At 41.2% G+C, this 16,799-nt stretch overlaps 1 protein-coding gene across 9 annotated transcripts in view; it reads left to right on the forward strand.

Moving 5' to 3' along the window:
* Positions 1–16,799, forward strand: part of daam2 (dishevelled associated activator of morphogenesis 2) — a 115,471-nt gene that overhangs the window by 38,488 nt on the left and 60,184 nt on the right. For 8 of the 9 annotated variants that reach the window (XM_063496891.1, XM_063496897.1, XM_063496894.1 and 5 more), the window contains exons 2-3: positions 1,499–1,785; positions 13,923–14,012. In XM_063496891.1, the coding sequence (XP_063352961.1) occupies positions 1,618–1,785; positions 13,923–14,012 (258 nt within the window). In that variant the 5' untranslated portion in view covers positions 1,499–1,617. Of the gene's footprint in view, positions 1–518; positions 584–1,498; positions 1,786–13,922; positions 14,013–16,799 lie in introns of those variants that run through there. The other variant, XM_063496893.1, reaches the window with a different exon arrangement.

The raw sequence follows: 16,799 nt of genomic DNA on the forward strand, positions 1-16,799 counted from the left end.
AAAAAAATCTGGTCCTGCTTCTGTTTTCCAAACATCTTGGACACTTTTTGTAGTTCCCATAAATGGCTCCCAAATTGATTTCTTGGTCAAATGTTTCTGCTAGATTTGCATGCCTAAGGGTTTTGCACAACAGGCCCGAGGTCCTTTCATTCACAAATGCAGTTAACTGTTACATAAAGAAGCGCTCTGCCAACTGTGTGTGCATCTGATAGGACATAATACAGTGTAAAGAGTGTGTTATTCACACAGTGAAGACCACCCGGATTCTTTTCGTAGCATCAAGGAAATCCTCCAGGATGTTTTACACCATTCGATCCTCGCTCATGTTGGTAGAGGGTGTCACTCACTGTTGTCTAAAGGGGGGAAGGCACTGCCGGGGCACAAACACACACATGCACACAGGCAACAAATACTGCACAGTCGCTATTGTACTCATGGACAAGAGCTTTCTTTGTTGTGGCATAAGAGCAACTAATGTCAAGACTCCTGCTGCCACACAGCGAGAATATCTCTACAGTCCTTGGGACATGTTTTTAAGGACACAGTAAAGGCAATCTGGATAAAGAATAGGCTTGGATAAACTGTAAGTTAATGTGCATTTCCAGCCATTCTAGCAGTTTCTGTACATGGAACTGTATTGTTTATTTATGTGGTGGCTGTTGCTGCTCATATCTTCCTGTATTTATGCCAAACAAACAGTGCTCCGGGAAACATAAATGGCTTAACTTCCTGTGCACTACAAATAATTTCTTTGCAAGGAAACATCAACAGGAGACACAGGGCGTGTAGACCATCATAAGGCCTTAAAGATCTGGGAACATCATGAATCCTGTGCTGTATTTGACTGAGAATCAAATCAATAATTTATTGTGTGGGGAAAATGTCATGCTCACTTGTCTTAGCGTGTTATAAATCTTGGACTGTAGGAGAGCAGCTTTACATGATTCATAGCACAGAATAACGTTTTTTTTGTCTTATAAGATTTAGCATCTTGGTTCCTTCTTTGACTTAGACAAGCTGCTTTAGTTCCCTCAGCCCTCACCTGTAGTTTGAGCCAACTTTATTCTGATTGGCTGCATCTTTAAAACAGAAGATTTGAACAACTGGTTGGTGGGGTTGTTGTGGTCACATTTGAGGACTGAGATGGAAGAAAGTGCAATCACTGTGTCGCAGATGTTGTAGGGGTACCAGAGAGTTAGGAGATTTTGGGGGTTAGGGATTAGGATTAGGGATTGATTTAAAAAAATTTATTTTTCCCCATTTTTCTCTGTTTCAATCCAAAAGTCGAATAGTTTGGAATAAATTATTATAGATTAAAGGCACTGCACGGGCCAGTGCACATCACTTATAACTTCCCAGATACTGTGTTGCTCACCAGAGGTCACATGCTGTCCATCATTAAACTCTTGAAAAGTGTTGGTTAAAGATCCAGCAAACTTTAAATCCACTTTAAAGTAACTGAGAGTCATTTGCTTGGTCTTCTCTCTCTCTTTTCCAGATGATGCCCCCTAGATAGCAGCCTCGTCCTCCGCTCCACTCCCCCTCCCTGCCCCTTGGTCCCTTCCTCTATCTTCCTGGACCTGCACCGCCACTGCCACCTGTGTTACCACAGCCATCATGCCCCCCAGGAAGAGGACACGACAGGGCCTGGGCTTCCTGTGCTGCTTCGGCAGCAGCGAGCCCCCGGAGATCAACCTGAAGGACACTGTGCCACTGCAGCTGCTGGAGTTCAGTGCGCCCATGCCTCCTGCTGAGGAGCTGCATGCGCGTTTCTCCGAACTGGTGGTGAGTAAAGATAGATTCAACTTGATGAATGATTAAGTAAGCTGTTTTAGCAGTGGAGCAGATGTTTTCACACTCACACGCAGCTGCCCTGAACTTTTCTAGGGCTTCGTTTCGGACGTTAGTTTCTGTGATGCTGAACTGCGTTGATTTGTGAAGCAAGTAGGCGTCACGTGCAGTGCCCCCTGCAGGCTCTATCAAGCCAGCATATAAGCCAATATTTATTGTTGCAGGAGTACATCCTGATGATCAAGTGCAATCAAGGAGGGTTTTTCCTCTGGATGCTGCAATGAATTAGTCTTGCTAGCATTAAACGTCCAGGGGCTTCAGCAGGGGAGGAAAAATTATGACTGTTTTTCACCTCTAAGCAGCTTGGAACCGAAGAAGCTTTTTGGATAAGAAATGAAACATCTTTAGAAAACTTAACAAAGTCCAGTGTCCTTCTTATCATGCTGTTAAGACTACCATAACCTGGATGACTGAGAACCTACACAAACAACATTTATCCTGCTTTCAGACTGCTGTGCTTGCCATGTTTGTTTTTTGGTGGAGTTGAATTGGCTTTTAAAATCCCATGTAAAAACTGGAAAAACAGAGTGAAACACTGCTGCAGACGGTTCATGCACCAAATAGTAACATAAACGTATATATTAGTCTCCATGAAAGAGATTTGTGTGCTATTTAGTGGTTTCTCAGTCTCACGGCTGTTGAACAGAAGCCTTGCCTTTCTCCAAACATTTTACAAACTGGATAGTTTAAAGTGAAATCACATCTGTCGTAAGAATTAATCCAGGATTTGTCCAGCCCAGTTCTTTTTCTTTTCTTGCTGCTCATTGTGCCAAACAATACGAGATCAGTGTCTCGAATTAGAAGGGGATTTCTTACAGAGGATGCCTTGATGGTTGGGTGAGGCCATGTCTCAATCGCCATTACAAATTCAGAAGCTCATCCTCTCCAGTATGCAGCCCACCCTTGCACTACAGTCCCTATCGTTATTGGCAGAGGTTGATGGTCTGGTCTCTGTGCCAGACTAGGATAACTGTACTGACATGTGCTCATGGTGTGGACATGGATCAGGTCATAACTGCATCAATGGAGAAGGCTGCTGTTCATTTCAGCTGCCCTGCAAACAGGTCATGGCTTTACAGCTTTGCTGTTTCTGTCTCTCCATTTGCTCACTTCCAGTCTCTTGGTTGGTTTTGTTCCTGTCTGTCTCCATCACTCTCCTCAGATTTCCTGCTTCTCTCTGTCTCCCAACAATGTGTTGACTGGTGTGGCCACAGGACTGCTTCTGGCACTGCTGAGTGTTTGGGAATGCGAAACTTTACTGCCGGCAGGATATATCACTCTACTGTTAAATTCAATTCAGGGGATCAATGGAACTTCCGTTTATGATAAGAAAATTATTCACTCTTATCAAAGCAGATGTTTCCCCAGTAGTGATTTTTTTTCCAAGCTAACTCACAGAATTATACCCTGAATTTGCTCTTTAATAATGCATGAGCCATTAAAGCTTAGCTGCCTGTAGCTGCGGCATATTTATTGGCTTGATTGACGAAAATTCAAGCTTAAAAGCAATCAAGACACTGATTGTCTCAATCAAGAGAGAGAAAAGCCTTTCATATTATACAGCTGCAAGGTCAACACAGTAATTTCTGAGGGATTAACAGGTTGCCCTTTGATATGTTGTACATGGCCGTACAAAAAAGTACTTAAACAAATTAGGCTTTGACATTAACGAAACCTCTTTAATGCCAGCAGAGACCAGTATTTCTGGGGTAAATTAAAAACATGCCGTCATATGGGAGCACTTAGCCAAATCATGGCAGTTTTTATGGTTGATAGGACTAAGTGACCCACAGCTTATTGTGCGGTAAATATTTCAGCTAAAAATGAGACTTACAGATTGATGTGCTGAATGAGAAGTAGGGAGGAAAGATTCGGCCCTGAGTTTAAAACCACTTGACTAGCTCAGAAAGATGATTCAGAGTTTTCTCATCGGACCAGGGCTCGTCCACTTTTGAAAAAACTGTAGTTCAGATAGTTGTTAGAGGGCTACTTTTGATGGCCTGTTTGCTGAGAACTTGGGTTTGTGCCTCACTGTAGGTTTCCATACCTAGATGCAACACTTAAAAATGCTTTGTGCAACAATGCAGATAAATTTTTTTATGTCAGACACTTTTAAATTGGCAACATTGGGGCATTAGTTGGGGCTACAACCCCAATTTGAGGCAAATGAAGTTATAGCATCTTTGAACAAAAGGCAGCAGCTGTTATATGTTAATAAAATAAAAATGTATTTAACCGACTAGCATTTCTGACACCACCTATAAAGAGCAGCAATATTTGAATGCAAGTCGGCTACTGTGCAGATCTCTAATTGAGAAAAGGTGCTGAACAGAAACTTTACATCCTGGGATTTTCCAGGAACCTATAAAAGTGTCCGCAGGAAATTCTTAGGTAGACAGTCAGGGAACACATTTTTTTTAAAGTTACTCTTCACATATTAGCAGTAAAGAAGCAATTTACACATGAAACTTGTGTTGTAGTTGTGGACACAGTAGCTTTAATATTTAGAATGTCTTAAAATTCAATAAGGAAAAATGATGCTCCAAAATAATGATCCCTCAGCCTGTAATAGCTGGATTCATGTCTAGTCTGACCAATGTACGGACTGATTCTACCTAATAATGTTCATCTGGGTGAGCTATTGGTTCTGCACATCTGTTTTACTGATCCAGGAACCAACATGCTGACACAGATTTAACTGGGCATCCAAAAGTCTGTAGTACCAGACCTCTTGGAGTCAGCCAGCCTGGACACACTGATTGTTACTCAGGCAGAGAACTGATGTGGAGAGAGGTGGACCTATGTTGCATGGGAGGAAATAAAGAAAAATGAAGAAAAACATAATATAGTATGTTTCTGTGGCAACGGGCGATGGGGATTATTGTTAAATGAAAGCCTTTCCTGAGAAGGAGAATGAGACTCAATGGAGCCTCTGGAGTGGGAGCGACAGATCTGGGCCAAACGGAGGAGTAAACCACCTCCATGTGTCCTCACATTCATAATGGAGTCTTCTGCTGTGTCGAGAGACACGCGGTGCACACTCGGCTTACTCTGTGTGTGGAAGGAAAAACTTCAGCTGACTTTTGGACTGCTGTCCAGTTTTGGATGACAGTGGACTAGAATAGATATAACAGACGTGTAACTGTGGTGATGAACCCTATTACCTCTTATGACATGTACAGTATTTTGGCCACTGTTGAAAGAAACAATATGAATTTGTGGCATTTCAAACCTACAGTATCCATGCCTACTTTCAGCAGCAGAATGATATAAAAATATAACAAGTTATGCACAGTTTAATACTGTACATGCTGACGCCTCTAAGGAAATATAATGAGAAAATATTACTAAAAGGCAACTGTACTTATTTTTGCAATATGAGACTGTATTTTTCCTTTGAGGGCAGAGACTTGTGATAATAAAATAAAGTAAATTTTTCAAGTTGTTATTAATATTTTTTTCTCATTTACAATATTTGACTGTGTTTACAAAACATATACAAGAAGCTTCTCTACAGTTTTTTATAAACACATGAGAATAACAACTCATGCAAGTAGAGTTTAGCTTTTGTAAATCCAACGAGGTGCTGGAAACATTCCTCAGAGATTTTGGTCCATAGTGAAATGATAACATCACATAGTTGCTGCAGGATTGTCGGCTGCACATCCATGATGAAAATTTCATTTTTCACCACATCCTATAGGTGCTCTAGTGGATTGTGGTCTGGGGATTGTGGGGGCCATTTAAGCACAAAGTCTTTGTCATTGTCAGTAAACCAGCTGATATGATATTACCTTTGTGACACGGTGCGTTACTCTGCTAGAAACGGCCATCAGAAGATCTCATGAGATGAGCATTGTTGTTGACCACATCCATCCCTTTATCACCTCAGTATACCCAAGTACAGTAAGAAGTGATGCTGTGATGCAGGCAAGGGTTCATCATCTCTCCCAGAGCCATGTTCAAAGTCACTTACGTTACTTTTCTTCACCATTGAACTGATGCTCAGTTTAAACTTTAGCAAGTGATCTTGACCACGTCTATATGACTGGATTCACTGTGTTGCTCACATGTGTTTGGCTGGTTAGATATTTACATTAACCAGCAGTTGAACTGGTGAGTATGGCATGTATTGGATGACTATGTCAGTTGTTTTGTGTTAACTCTTTGATGTTGTGTTTGTGGGACTGCCTGCCAAACAACAAATAATCAAGTGAGACAAGGGTTCATAAACCCTGGCAAATCTGACTGGGACGTTTCTTACAGTCTTTTTTTTAAAAACTTTATTAGAAGCCTCTGCCAACATTCCTGCTGTTTCATGATAAACGCAGGTGCTTGGTAATGTAGAAAAACAGAGATGACATATTGTCTCCAGTTTATAGCTCACTAAGCTAATTTTTGCAGAATAAGCACATGTGGGATCCATCCTTGGTTACCTTGAGTAAACACGGACTCTCTTTTTTGAAATGTGGAACATCTTAACCCGGAGAAAGCCTGTAGGAAAAAACAGTTTCCAAGTCTCTCATGGAGCCTCCTGTTCATGATGAAAAACTCAGCAAACCCATGCAAATGAACCTGGAAGCAATCCCTACGGATTCTGACACAATAAGTATAGACCACATCTGAAGGGACTAATGGATCACATCAGTTAAAGTACACATTTGCAGCTGGCTGCACAGTTTCCTGATAGCAAATGCGCTGCAGTTCTGGGTTCTGTTTTTTGGGTCTGGGTGCATTTTAAATGGCTTTTTTCCACCAGTGCTTCAGGACTCTCACGCATAGTTGATATGTAGGCCATGTGGGATGTCTGGCTGCGCACCAAAAACATTGACAGCTTTATTTTTGTTTATCGGGGCAATTCTCCGCTAATAACTTTTTATCAACAAACTTGAAATTACTCTCGTATTTGGGTAATTGAAAATGAGCTCTCCCTAATCATGTTGGGCACATTTCTCAGTGGTGGCAATTCACTAAAGCAAAATGAAAGTTTGGTTTCTACAAAGAGAAACCAAGTGTGAGGTTGTTTGGGGACAGCTAGACTTGGATTTACAAGTGTCAGCTAATAACAACAAACATTTGCCGTGGAAAGGTCGGCATATGGTGAAAATGTGTGGACACATTTGCAGCTACAGAGCTCCACTGAACCACGCCAAAGAAAAAAAATTTGAGAAAATAGAGCAAATGCCACTTCATCATCGACATAGTACTATTTATTTTTGCATACAAGTTGCAGAAAACTTGCATGCCACTCAGTGTGCTGTTATCCATGTGTTTTGAGTTGAGATGAGAGAGGATATATATACAAATTGGTGCAACTGGATCAGGTCTACTAGTCGAACATCTGGCGAGTGCAGTTCTGGCAGGGTCAGATTAGTGTGCGTCTCTCTGCCCTCTTTTTGTCTGCTTTGTGTTTGTCTCTCTGTGTGTGGGAGCCTCGTTCCTTCTTTCTCTGTCCTGAGATTTGGGACAGTTTTAATCCAAACCGCACTGATCAGTCGTCCAGCTGTCTGCTGTCAGTCAATACATCTGGATGAACCAGCCTCTATTATCATCCTCTCCATGTGACTCCCAGTTGCTGATTTTAGAAGCAAGAAAATTTCGCAATGGCAAATTTGTGTTTCCAGGAATAGCAGACTCAATAAAACATAAATGCTCTCTCCAGTGTGGCTTTTGAGCCCGGACGCAGATCAGAAATTGCGTAACAGGAGGGAATGGAAATGTTCTTGTCCCTCTGGGCCACTGGGAGTGTGTTTCCTTCCCAGTGCATGCCCTGGATGCACCCTCTTTCCTCTCCTTCCTCCCTTCCTTCTTCCTATGCATTTCTCTGTGGAGCGATCTACCCATTTCTGATGCTCTCTGTTGTGAAGCCAGTGCTCACTGTCCTGTGCCAGTCTCATTATAAAAGTGGTCAAGCCCTGTTTGTACGAGGGGAGAAGCTGTAGGCTCCTAACAGCTACTGACTGACTCATCAAAGCAAGGATACTCTGACTCATCTCAATGCTGCTAAGTGGAGCGAGCCCAATATGTGATGGTTTGTAGAGATGAATGATGTGACCAAATTAATTTCTCACCACGTCTTAAGACTAAAAAAGTCAATCTTTGATCTTTTCTTTGTTGTTGTTAATAACAGTACCGGTCTTTAGGAGTAATCAAGAGGCTGCGTCTGGTATATGAGGCTGACATACACACACAGGCAAATTCACTGAATCTTGTTTGGTCAATAATGGCAGCTATAGCTTCCTGTGGGTCCCCTTGAGGCCTCATATGACTTCCTGCCATCTTGCACGTCTTTCTTCTGCCTTCCTGTCTCGCCCAGAGATTGCTGGAGGATATATACGCACTGTACGCATGTGTGTGTGCGTGTGTGTGTTACACCAGACTAATCCTCTGAGCCAGCACTGTAAGACTTCACATGAGGTAAAGACATTCATATCCACTCTGGAAATGCCACTTTATGCGCATGCATTGGAGAGCATGTCATTATTGGATTCCACATTTCCCATTTAGGTGGAACCCCACACACTTTCAGTCACAAAGGCACACCCACTCCCACTCCAATGCCAGTCATTCACACATTGTAACTCACTGACCTCTCATTCTTCCTGCGCATTTTGCTTCCCTCCGGTTTCAGTGTCACGCCTATACTCCACAGGTACACTGGTCATTTTTTTAAAGCAGAAGCTTTCATTTTTTTTATTTGCTATTCATGTTAGATAGACCAACGTTTCTAATAATGAGGTGAGCATATGTATAGTACAAGTAATGAGCCAAAAGCTCAGACTTCAGATTGCAGGGGTGGGGAACTCCAAGCCTCAAGGGCGGGTGTCCTGCAGATTTTAAATATCACCCTTACCAAGCCTCTGGAGAACTTTAAGACATGTTGAGGAGGTAATTTAGCCATTTAAATCAGCTGTGTTGGATCAAGGACACATCCAAAACTTCCACCCCTGCTCTAACCCCCCGTTTTTTTCTGTATCATGGGGCTCCACCCACCTGCTCTCCAAGCGTTCTGTTTGCGGTGTAAAGCAGAAGATAGTTGGCTTAAAGTGGGAGGAGCTACAATGTCTTGGATCCGCTGAGGGGCTTCACCAAGAGCCAGAATTAGATAAATAGGGATTATTTTGACCTCTGAATAATGCCACGGTACTCTAGAGTTCAAGAATAAAAATATGGAGCTGGAAATGAGCGGACTGGGTCCACTTCAAAGTAGGCATTTCCTCCTCTGTTCTTTGTCCACACGGCACCATGTCGACATGTATACTCAAGCATTAAGAACGTGCCAAACCAACAGGCTTTGATGTAGCCCTAACCCCAAAACCATGTCGGCCTATTAGTTAAAGCACTGACACTATGACTACACAAGGAATATTTTTAAAAGGTCAGTTGTTGGTTACAAAATGTCTTTCCTTACCTTTTTCGCTCCCATTCTCTGGTCTGTACCCTCTGCCTCCACTCCCACACTTAATTTCTCTTCACTTAACGTTCTCCTGGAGCGGTACGGCTTTTATAGTTTCATACACAGCTTAGACTTCAATCGCATGACTCATCCCTCTGTCCTATTTTACACTCTTCCCATATGGTGGAGATAAATAATTCAAAGTCCCTGCAGACGTGTTTGAATCATCTGACGTGTGTTATTTCATACAAATTAATTTTATGTTGCTGTAGAAGCCTCAACATGTGCCAAATGTTTAAAGATATCTTCATCATTACGATTGCTGGCAGTATTGGAAAACCTTCTGCATCTATTTGCTTTAGGCTCGCTTAAGTTTGTGCATCACTCCTCCTAATCTGTTTTTTTTTTTTTTAAAGGAATAGTTGAACATTGCTTTGATTTTTTTTCTTTGTTTTGTTGTCAGTTTAAAGTTAGGATGATTTAAATAATACCTTTAATTAAGTTAATTTGTTCCATTGCATGACTGGCAGGGAAACCGAGTAGACAGGAAGTCTGGGTGTTTGCAATCCACATAAAACACTGAAATCTACTTTACATCCATTTTACACATTACATTTTACATATTTTCTGGAGACTCTCTCCTCTCATACTGATGTCATAAAATAAAATACTGCCATATTCATATTTTCTGGATGTTTAAATAGTGCTGGCATTGGGGAAATGAAATGATTATTAAAGCAAAGGTCATTGCCTTCATTAGCTTTGATTAGTTAGCTAAAAGCTAATGCACACCTTGCATAAAAAATTAATAATAGAAGACCAGGCTACTTTTATATTTACAGAGTAGATCACTGCAACACACAGGCACGGTTCAGGCGCTCTTTCCAGGCCTGAAAAGTGCGGAAGTGCCTGAAAACCTGCACTCTTGCATTTTGTCCCATGGTCACCTTTAAAGGATGAAGGAGGCTACCCAGGGTGAGCATTCAGTGTCCCTCGATAACAGTCAGTTCTGCCCTGCTGTCATGATATCTGGATTCAAAGCACCATGATGATGATAGCAAAAACTGTTAGCTTGAGACTTCACAAACTTATGGGTCACAGCAGCTGTGCCCCAGATGTCATGTCACCTGACATCTATGATGAAGGAACTGTTCGTTCATTGCACCTTACTCTGTCCTTTTTATGCCTTGTTTCTATATTTGTTCTCATTGTGCAGCTCTTAAAAATCCAGTTTTCTTCATTTGTATGCTGAATATGGAAATGGTTTTGCTTTGAATAACTGTCTGGGAACTTCCACTCCTTTTCATTTTATCTCAGGATATTTGAGAAGCCCAACAGTCTTTAGAAACAGGAAATTGAGTGACAGAGCTATCTGTCTGCATGCCTGCATGACACTCGGAGATTGCAACTGTAGCACTTCTTAAAAAAAAATAAATTTGTCATATTATTAGATAGGGAGCTCGGGGTGAAATATGAAAGAAGGGCTTGGGAGGCCTTAGGTATGTATTTTCCCCTCTCAGACAGCAGGTGTAACAATATTAGCTTTGCTTTTATTGAATTTCCAACTGAAGCTTGCTGGAGTGAGAAGACTGGGGTACTTCATGAAGTGGAAAGTAGTTTGGTTTTGTTTTGGAAAAATGAGAAAGGGACCGCATGCTCTTTGGGTGTTGTACTGGTCATGAGGAGATGCCATGTGATGTGGATGTGGTATTGGAGCACGTTTTAAAGGTGATGGGGGGAAAACACGATGGGAAATTGCATAACTGGAAAGTGAAAAGTCCTCCTTACAGCTGGCATGACATGAACATTCCTACACCCAGTCGATGTCCTTATTTTCAACTTCGTCTCTTTTTCCCTTTTCCTTGATTCTGATGCAGAACAGCACCGGCAGAGCCTGAGAACGTCAACATTATCCTGTTCATAAAGTGTTATGTAATCAATGAAATATATTTAAATGGAATACTATTGTAATCTATGCTCTTCTCACATAATTTCTTTCCATATAAGACCTTAAACTGAGAGGCCTGAGGAGTCTATATGGAGAACACAAAATAGCACAGAGATCAGCTATGAACTGAGACAGGCTCAACTGCCATCTGGTTCAAATCCACGGGTCTCATTCTCATGATTTCCCCACCGGCTCTCTGTATTAGCTCCTCCAAAGACCAACAGCTTGGACAGCAGGGCTTTGACCCAGCGAGCAGGCGGCAGGCCAGAATGAGCTGCTTTCTTGTAGCCCATGGTTTCTAAGCCCAAAGATCATGAGAGTGGACTGTGGTCCAAGCCATAGCTAAAATCTATAAAGATTAAAGGACGAAGAGTCAGAGGTTAGCCGCCACAAGGTCGCTAGTTTTCTAACAGCAGATTACATTAAAGGGATTAATTTAAAATGCAAACTTCCTTTTCACACTTCTTTTTGTGTCTGCTTAACGAATAAAGACCCAAATGGTAACACAATTATCAATTTATGTCCCATTTTACAAATTAAAAAATATTTTTTCTTTTTAATGTATGTAATAGCAAATTAAGTCATTTATTTAAATGTGAGTTATGTTTTTTGATTTTAGCTGGGACTCTTTCTGTTTAGAGTTTGTAGTCTCCCTGTACCTGCACGGCACAAGGACATGCATGTTTAATTGGTGATTCAAAATTGCTTGTAAGAGTGAATGTGACTGTCAGGTCTCTACACTTGTCACTCTGTGACATTCTTCACAAGGTAAGTGCAATTAATCCACCAAATAAATAAATAAAATAAAATAAAAAATACATACGGGTAGAGTGTGCTATAGGCCAGAGGACAAATATGTAAATTAGATTTTGGGGTGAGCTTCCCCCTTGATACAGCCGGCCTTGTAGACCCACGATGATGAGCTCTGGGTGTGAATCATGCTGCTGAGATGAAAGCCACTTGAACTAAAGATTCTAAGGCTTCATTGTGGTTTCTACTTGTAATAGACCCTCTTGAAATTCACACCCATCGGATTTTCCCTTCTTTTTTTTCCTCTCAAACCCACAATAATGCTACTGCTGGTTAGACCATTGAAAGGACGAGAGATGATGTCATCCTTCATAGTGTCCGATTCTTGGAATGCGGGCCACCTCAGCCCACCCCGTCCTGCTGAAAAGCGATGAAAGCAAACCCTGCGAATCTGCTGGTCGGCTTTAAAGGGGCCCCACCTCTGCCACTGGTGGTCATCTTCATTCCAGGGGGCCCCAGGAGGCTCGCCCACTTCTCGTTTACGTCATCGTAGCAAAACTATTATGGTGAGATTAGCCTGAGCCGGAGCACAAAGCCCTGGTGATGTAGCCTCTAGTTGTCTCTTCTGTGTCAGCCCATTTCCAGAGCCACATAGCCTCCGGGTCTCTAACCCGAATGCATTTCTCTTTCTGCGTCCTTCCTTCATCTGACTCCCCTTCCTTTAAACTTTTCCTCCCCTGGCACACAGAGACTCATTTCCTGGGCTCATATGCATTTCAAAAGGTGCAGGAGGCTCCTTGTACTGAGCTGAAGAATTGAGTAGAGCAGCAGGGTGAATATTAAAACACTTGTCTGTGGGAAGGAGATTTAAATGTGGCTGTGTAAACTCGACTCATTGCTTAAATGTCTGTATTGTTACAGGGATAAGGAAACAACAGGGCTTCTAGGAATGTGTCCCGAGGGACGGGTTGATTATATTATGTCAGTCTTTAAGTGCTACTGGGCTGTTATGTTTGTTTATTCTTAATCACTGTTTTTCTGCACATTTATTCTTGATGAGCTGCAATAAAAACACGAGCCTGTTTTCAGAAATGTTGGGATGTGTGCTGTGGTGAATGTTAAAAAAAAGAACGCAAAAGTTTGCAAATCATTTGAAAGTTCTTGTTTTTTTTCTTAAAGAACATCAATGTTGTTGACACTGAAAAAAAATTGCTGCCATATTTTGGAAAATATTTTCTCGTTTTAAATGTGATACTAGAAACAAAACAACAAGGCAATAAAGGCTGGAAATGTCTGTATTGCAAACCATCACATTTTATCACTACATCCGCAAATGCAATGTCAACCTCTAGCATGGAAGCTCATTTGAGGCTCGTTTTGGGCCTGAGCTCATTTGAGGTGGAGGCCAAGTGGAAAACTGTCCTCTGGTCTGACCAACCAGAATCTTAAATTCTATTTGACAGTCAAAGATGCTGAAGAGAAGCAGAGCCTTGTTATTAGCTTACAATTCAAAGTGTACATTATGATGGTATGGGGTGGGAGTGGGTGTTTATGCACACTGAATGAGTAACTTGTAATGTGTTTTTCAGGGATGACATTGTGTATTTGTGACATTCTGTATTTCAGCAAGACAATACAAAACCTTCTGCTTGTATTCCAACATGCATGGCTCTTCATTAAAGGAGTTCGAATTCTAAACTACTTGCAATCCATACTTGCTTGTAAAAAGTCTGGCTAAAAAGAAACTGTGATTAAAAAGAAGCAGCTGAAATACTATGTCAAATAGAATGGGGAAAATTTGGCTAAAGAACTTCAGCAAATAGTCTCCTCAGTTCCCACTCATATTAGTATGAGTATTATTATTATAAGATGTGATGACATGTAGTGGGAAGCATGCCACTGTCCCTGTTACTGAAATATATCAGTAGCATCAAATTGAAAACAAAAACAAACTTTTTTTTTCTTCTTTTTGTGCAGGATGAGCTGGATTTGACAGACAAGAACCGGGAGGCCATGTTTGCTCTGCCCGATGAGAAGAAATGGCAGATCTACTGCAGCAAGAAGAAGGTGAGTTGGCCTCTGCCGTCCTTTTCGCACATGGGCTCCGATCTTTGGCTGGCCCTATATTGACTGGCTGCCTGAACCCACAGTTTAGGGCTAAACTGTCAGCAGTGAATGTTATTGAAGGCAGCCTTTTAACAATTTTCAATCAGCTCAGCCACACAGGCCACCTCTTTTCCAGCTTCTCATTTCTGCATTGACGTAAACATATGGACATATTATGCCAGCTATAGATTGCACAATATTTTCTGCAGGTTGTGGTTACATACCACAACCTTTTTAAGGCCCTAATTCTCTATACGCAAGCAAGCAATTTCCTCATGCTGCCTATGAATTGTCCTCATACCGTAGAGCACAAGAAAAAAATGGTTAGCCCTCTCTTTCACCCCTTTCCCCTCGCCAAAACAACGCTTGTTTTCTTCATACCCTTCAGCGTGTCTCTCCACAACAATTCTGGTCTCACTTTGTGGTCAAACATCCACCAGGAAATTACATTGTGCTTTAGGAGAATTCAGCCCCATCTCCATCCCTCAATAGCAAATTGAATAAATAGTTGTAAACCCTCTCCTGTGTTTTTTTTTTTTTTTTTTTTTTTTTTTTTCTTCTTTGCTGATTTGTTTTGTTGGCTGAGCGTTTGGTGTTGGAAGCAGAACTAGACCACTCCTTCCACTTTCCTGGGCATGCAAGCTTGACTTCGCTGATGTGATATGCTCTGACAACCTTTTTTAAAAGGGGTAAACACACCGCTTTGTGTGTGTACGTGTGTGTGTCTGTGCACACCTGCGTGTGTAAAAGTCTCTGCTTATATTGAGTTACTAGGAAAAAGAAGAGTAGTGGAACTGTTCAGAGGGATGTCAAGGCGAGGATGGAAACTGGAGCACCGCGACAGTTTACAATGAAATGAAATGCCAGTTAAATTAATAGCAGAAGAAGTTGTAATCTTTTTATTTTTGTTATTATTGTTAAACCCTTATAAAACGATATTAAAGTCTTTATTTATTCATCAGGGGACACTATCTATCTATAGATGGAAGAGGCATATACAGTACATGTGTATGTGTTATCATTAGGTTTATTTTTGGCATATTTATGTGTTCACATAAGTAAGGGCCAGTCATGAACTAGATCTGTGTCGTCTGTGGCTTTCGTCCTGAGGGGTGATAATCGGGGAATAACCTGGTTTGCCCACATCATCAGTGTAATTCCCCCTTCTTATTTCATCCATTTGAAGGACCGATGAACTGATGCCATGGCAAAGCATCTGTCATCTGTCCGTTCTGTCACAGTTCACAATAAAACTTGCACACACTGATCCTCTAATGGGTCTTCATCCAAACTGTGCTCTTGGTCAAGGTTACATCTCTCTTTTTATGGGGACATTTCCATTTTTTTTCACAAGAATCAATACTTCTCCTACAGTATTCGTCAGATTTTACTGAAACTTCCACATAATTATCATCAGAAGAATAAAATCATGCTCATAAGTGTGTTCGCTCAGCTGGGAAAGTATTAGATAAGAGCATTTGAAAAAGTGATACAGAAAATGAGATGTACATATGATTCCTGTTACATGTGTATAAATTCAGAGTTGAATTGTGTCAGTGGAAGGGGGCCATCAAGAAGCCATTCTTAAGGAAAGGAAGCCAAATTACACAAGAACAAAATGAAAGCAGCAGCAGCAGGTTTGACAGAGTGCTAAATACAAATGTGAAATTTTTGGTTTGTCGGAGTACGGAAGATGTAAGGAGAGAGGTACCACAGTGAGTGTGTACAGTCATCTGTAAAACATGGTGGAGTCTGTGTCGTGGTTTGGGGCTGCATTTAAGTCAGTGGCATTTGAGATTTTCTCAAAACTGGTGGAATTATGACAATCAGATTTTAAGACACTATGTAATCTGGAAGCATCTGATTGGCGTTAGCTTCATTTTTCAGCATGACGACGATTCCAAACACACTGCCAATGCAGTAAAAAGCATATCTGAATAGAAACAACAAAGGATTAACACTATCGTTGCGCAACCGGGCTCCCCAGAGCTCAGATCTCAAAGGTAATGGAACAGCGTGGGATCATCTTGACAGAGAACAGAACAAAAGGCAGCGGACATTCAATAAGCTTTGACTGTTCTTCAAGAACCCTGAAGAACTAGTCCTGAAGACTGCTTAAAAAAATCAAAAGAGGATTCAGGCTGTGTGGAAAAATAAAGCTGACCTTAACAAACACTTCAAGCTTCTTAGAATTGACTCTTTTTTCTTTATTGACTGTATTTCCATTTATGTTGCACGTTTTAATAAATTGCTGGTCGTATTTGCCATTTTCCCAGAAAAATATGAAGATATGAAGACTTTTGCACTGTATTGTATATCAAATGCAGACTGTAGATCAGTGATGCTTAGGTTAAAGGAAACACCCAGTGACATATATTTAAAATGCCATCTGAGTTAAACTGTAAAGATATGGGTGGTAGAGATAGTACATGTAGATGAAAGAGGCCCAAAAATGCATCCCTGTGGAGCACCTGTAGTAACAGTTAGGAGACCTGACTGTATTCATATTAGGTAGATCTACAGCAGTTGCTGTGCTATGATATCATATAGGATCTCTGATATAACCTTAGTGTGCTTTGCACTTTAAATACCCTGCATAGTAAGGAAAGATTTGAATTTCTGGCAGAATGTGAACCCACATAAAAGTTTTGTAATCCTGCGTATCAGTTATTGAATATCTCACAGAATAGCCACAGACATTTATAAGGATTCACTGTACAGTTGTAGAAGGCAGTGGAAACAAAGTTT

Source organism: Pelmatolapia mariae, linkage group LG16_19, assembly GCF_036321145.2.
Source record: "Pelmatolapia mariae isolate MD_Pm_ZW linkage group LG16_19, Pm_UMD_F_2, whole genome shotgun sequence".
In the NCBI taxonomy this organism is placed as follows: Eukaryota; Metazoa; Chordata; class Actinopteri; order Cichliformes; family Cichlidae; genus Pelmatolapia; species Pelmatolapia mariae.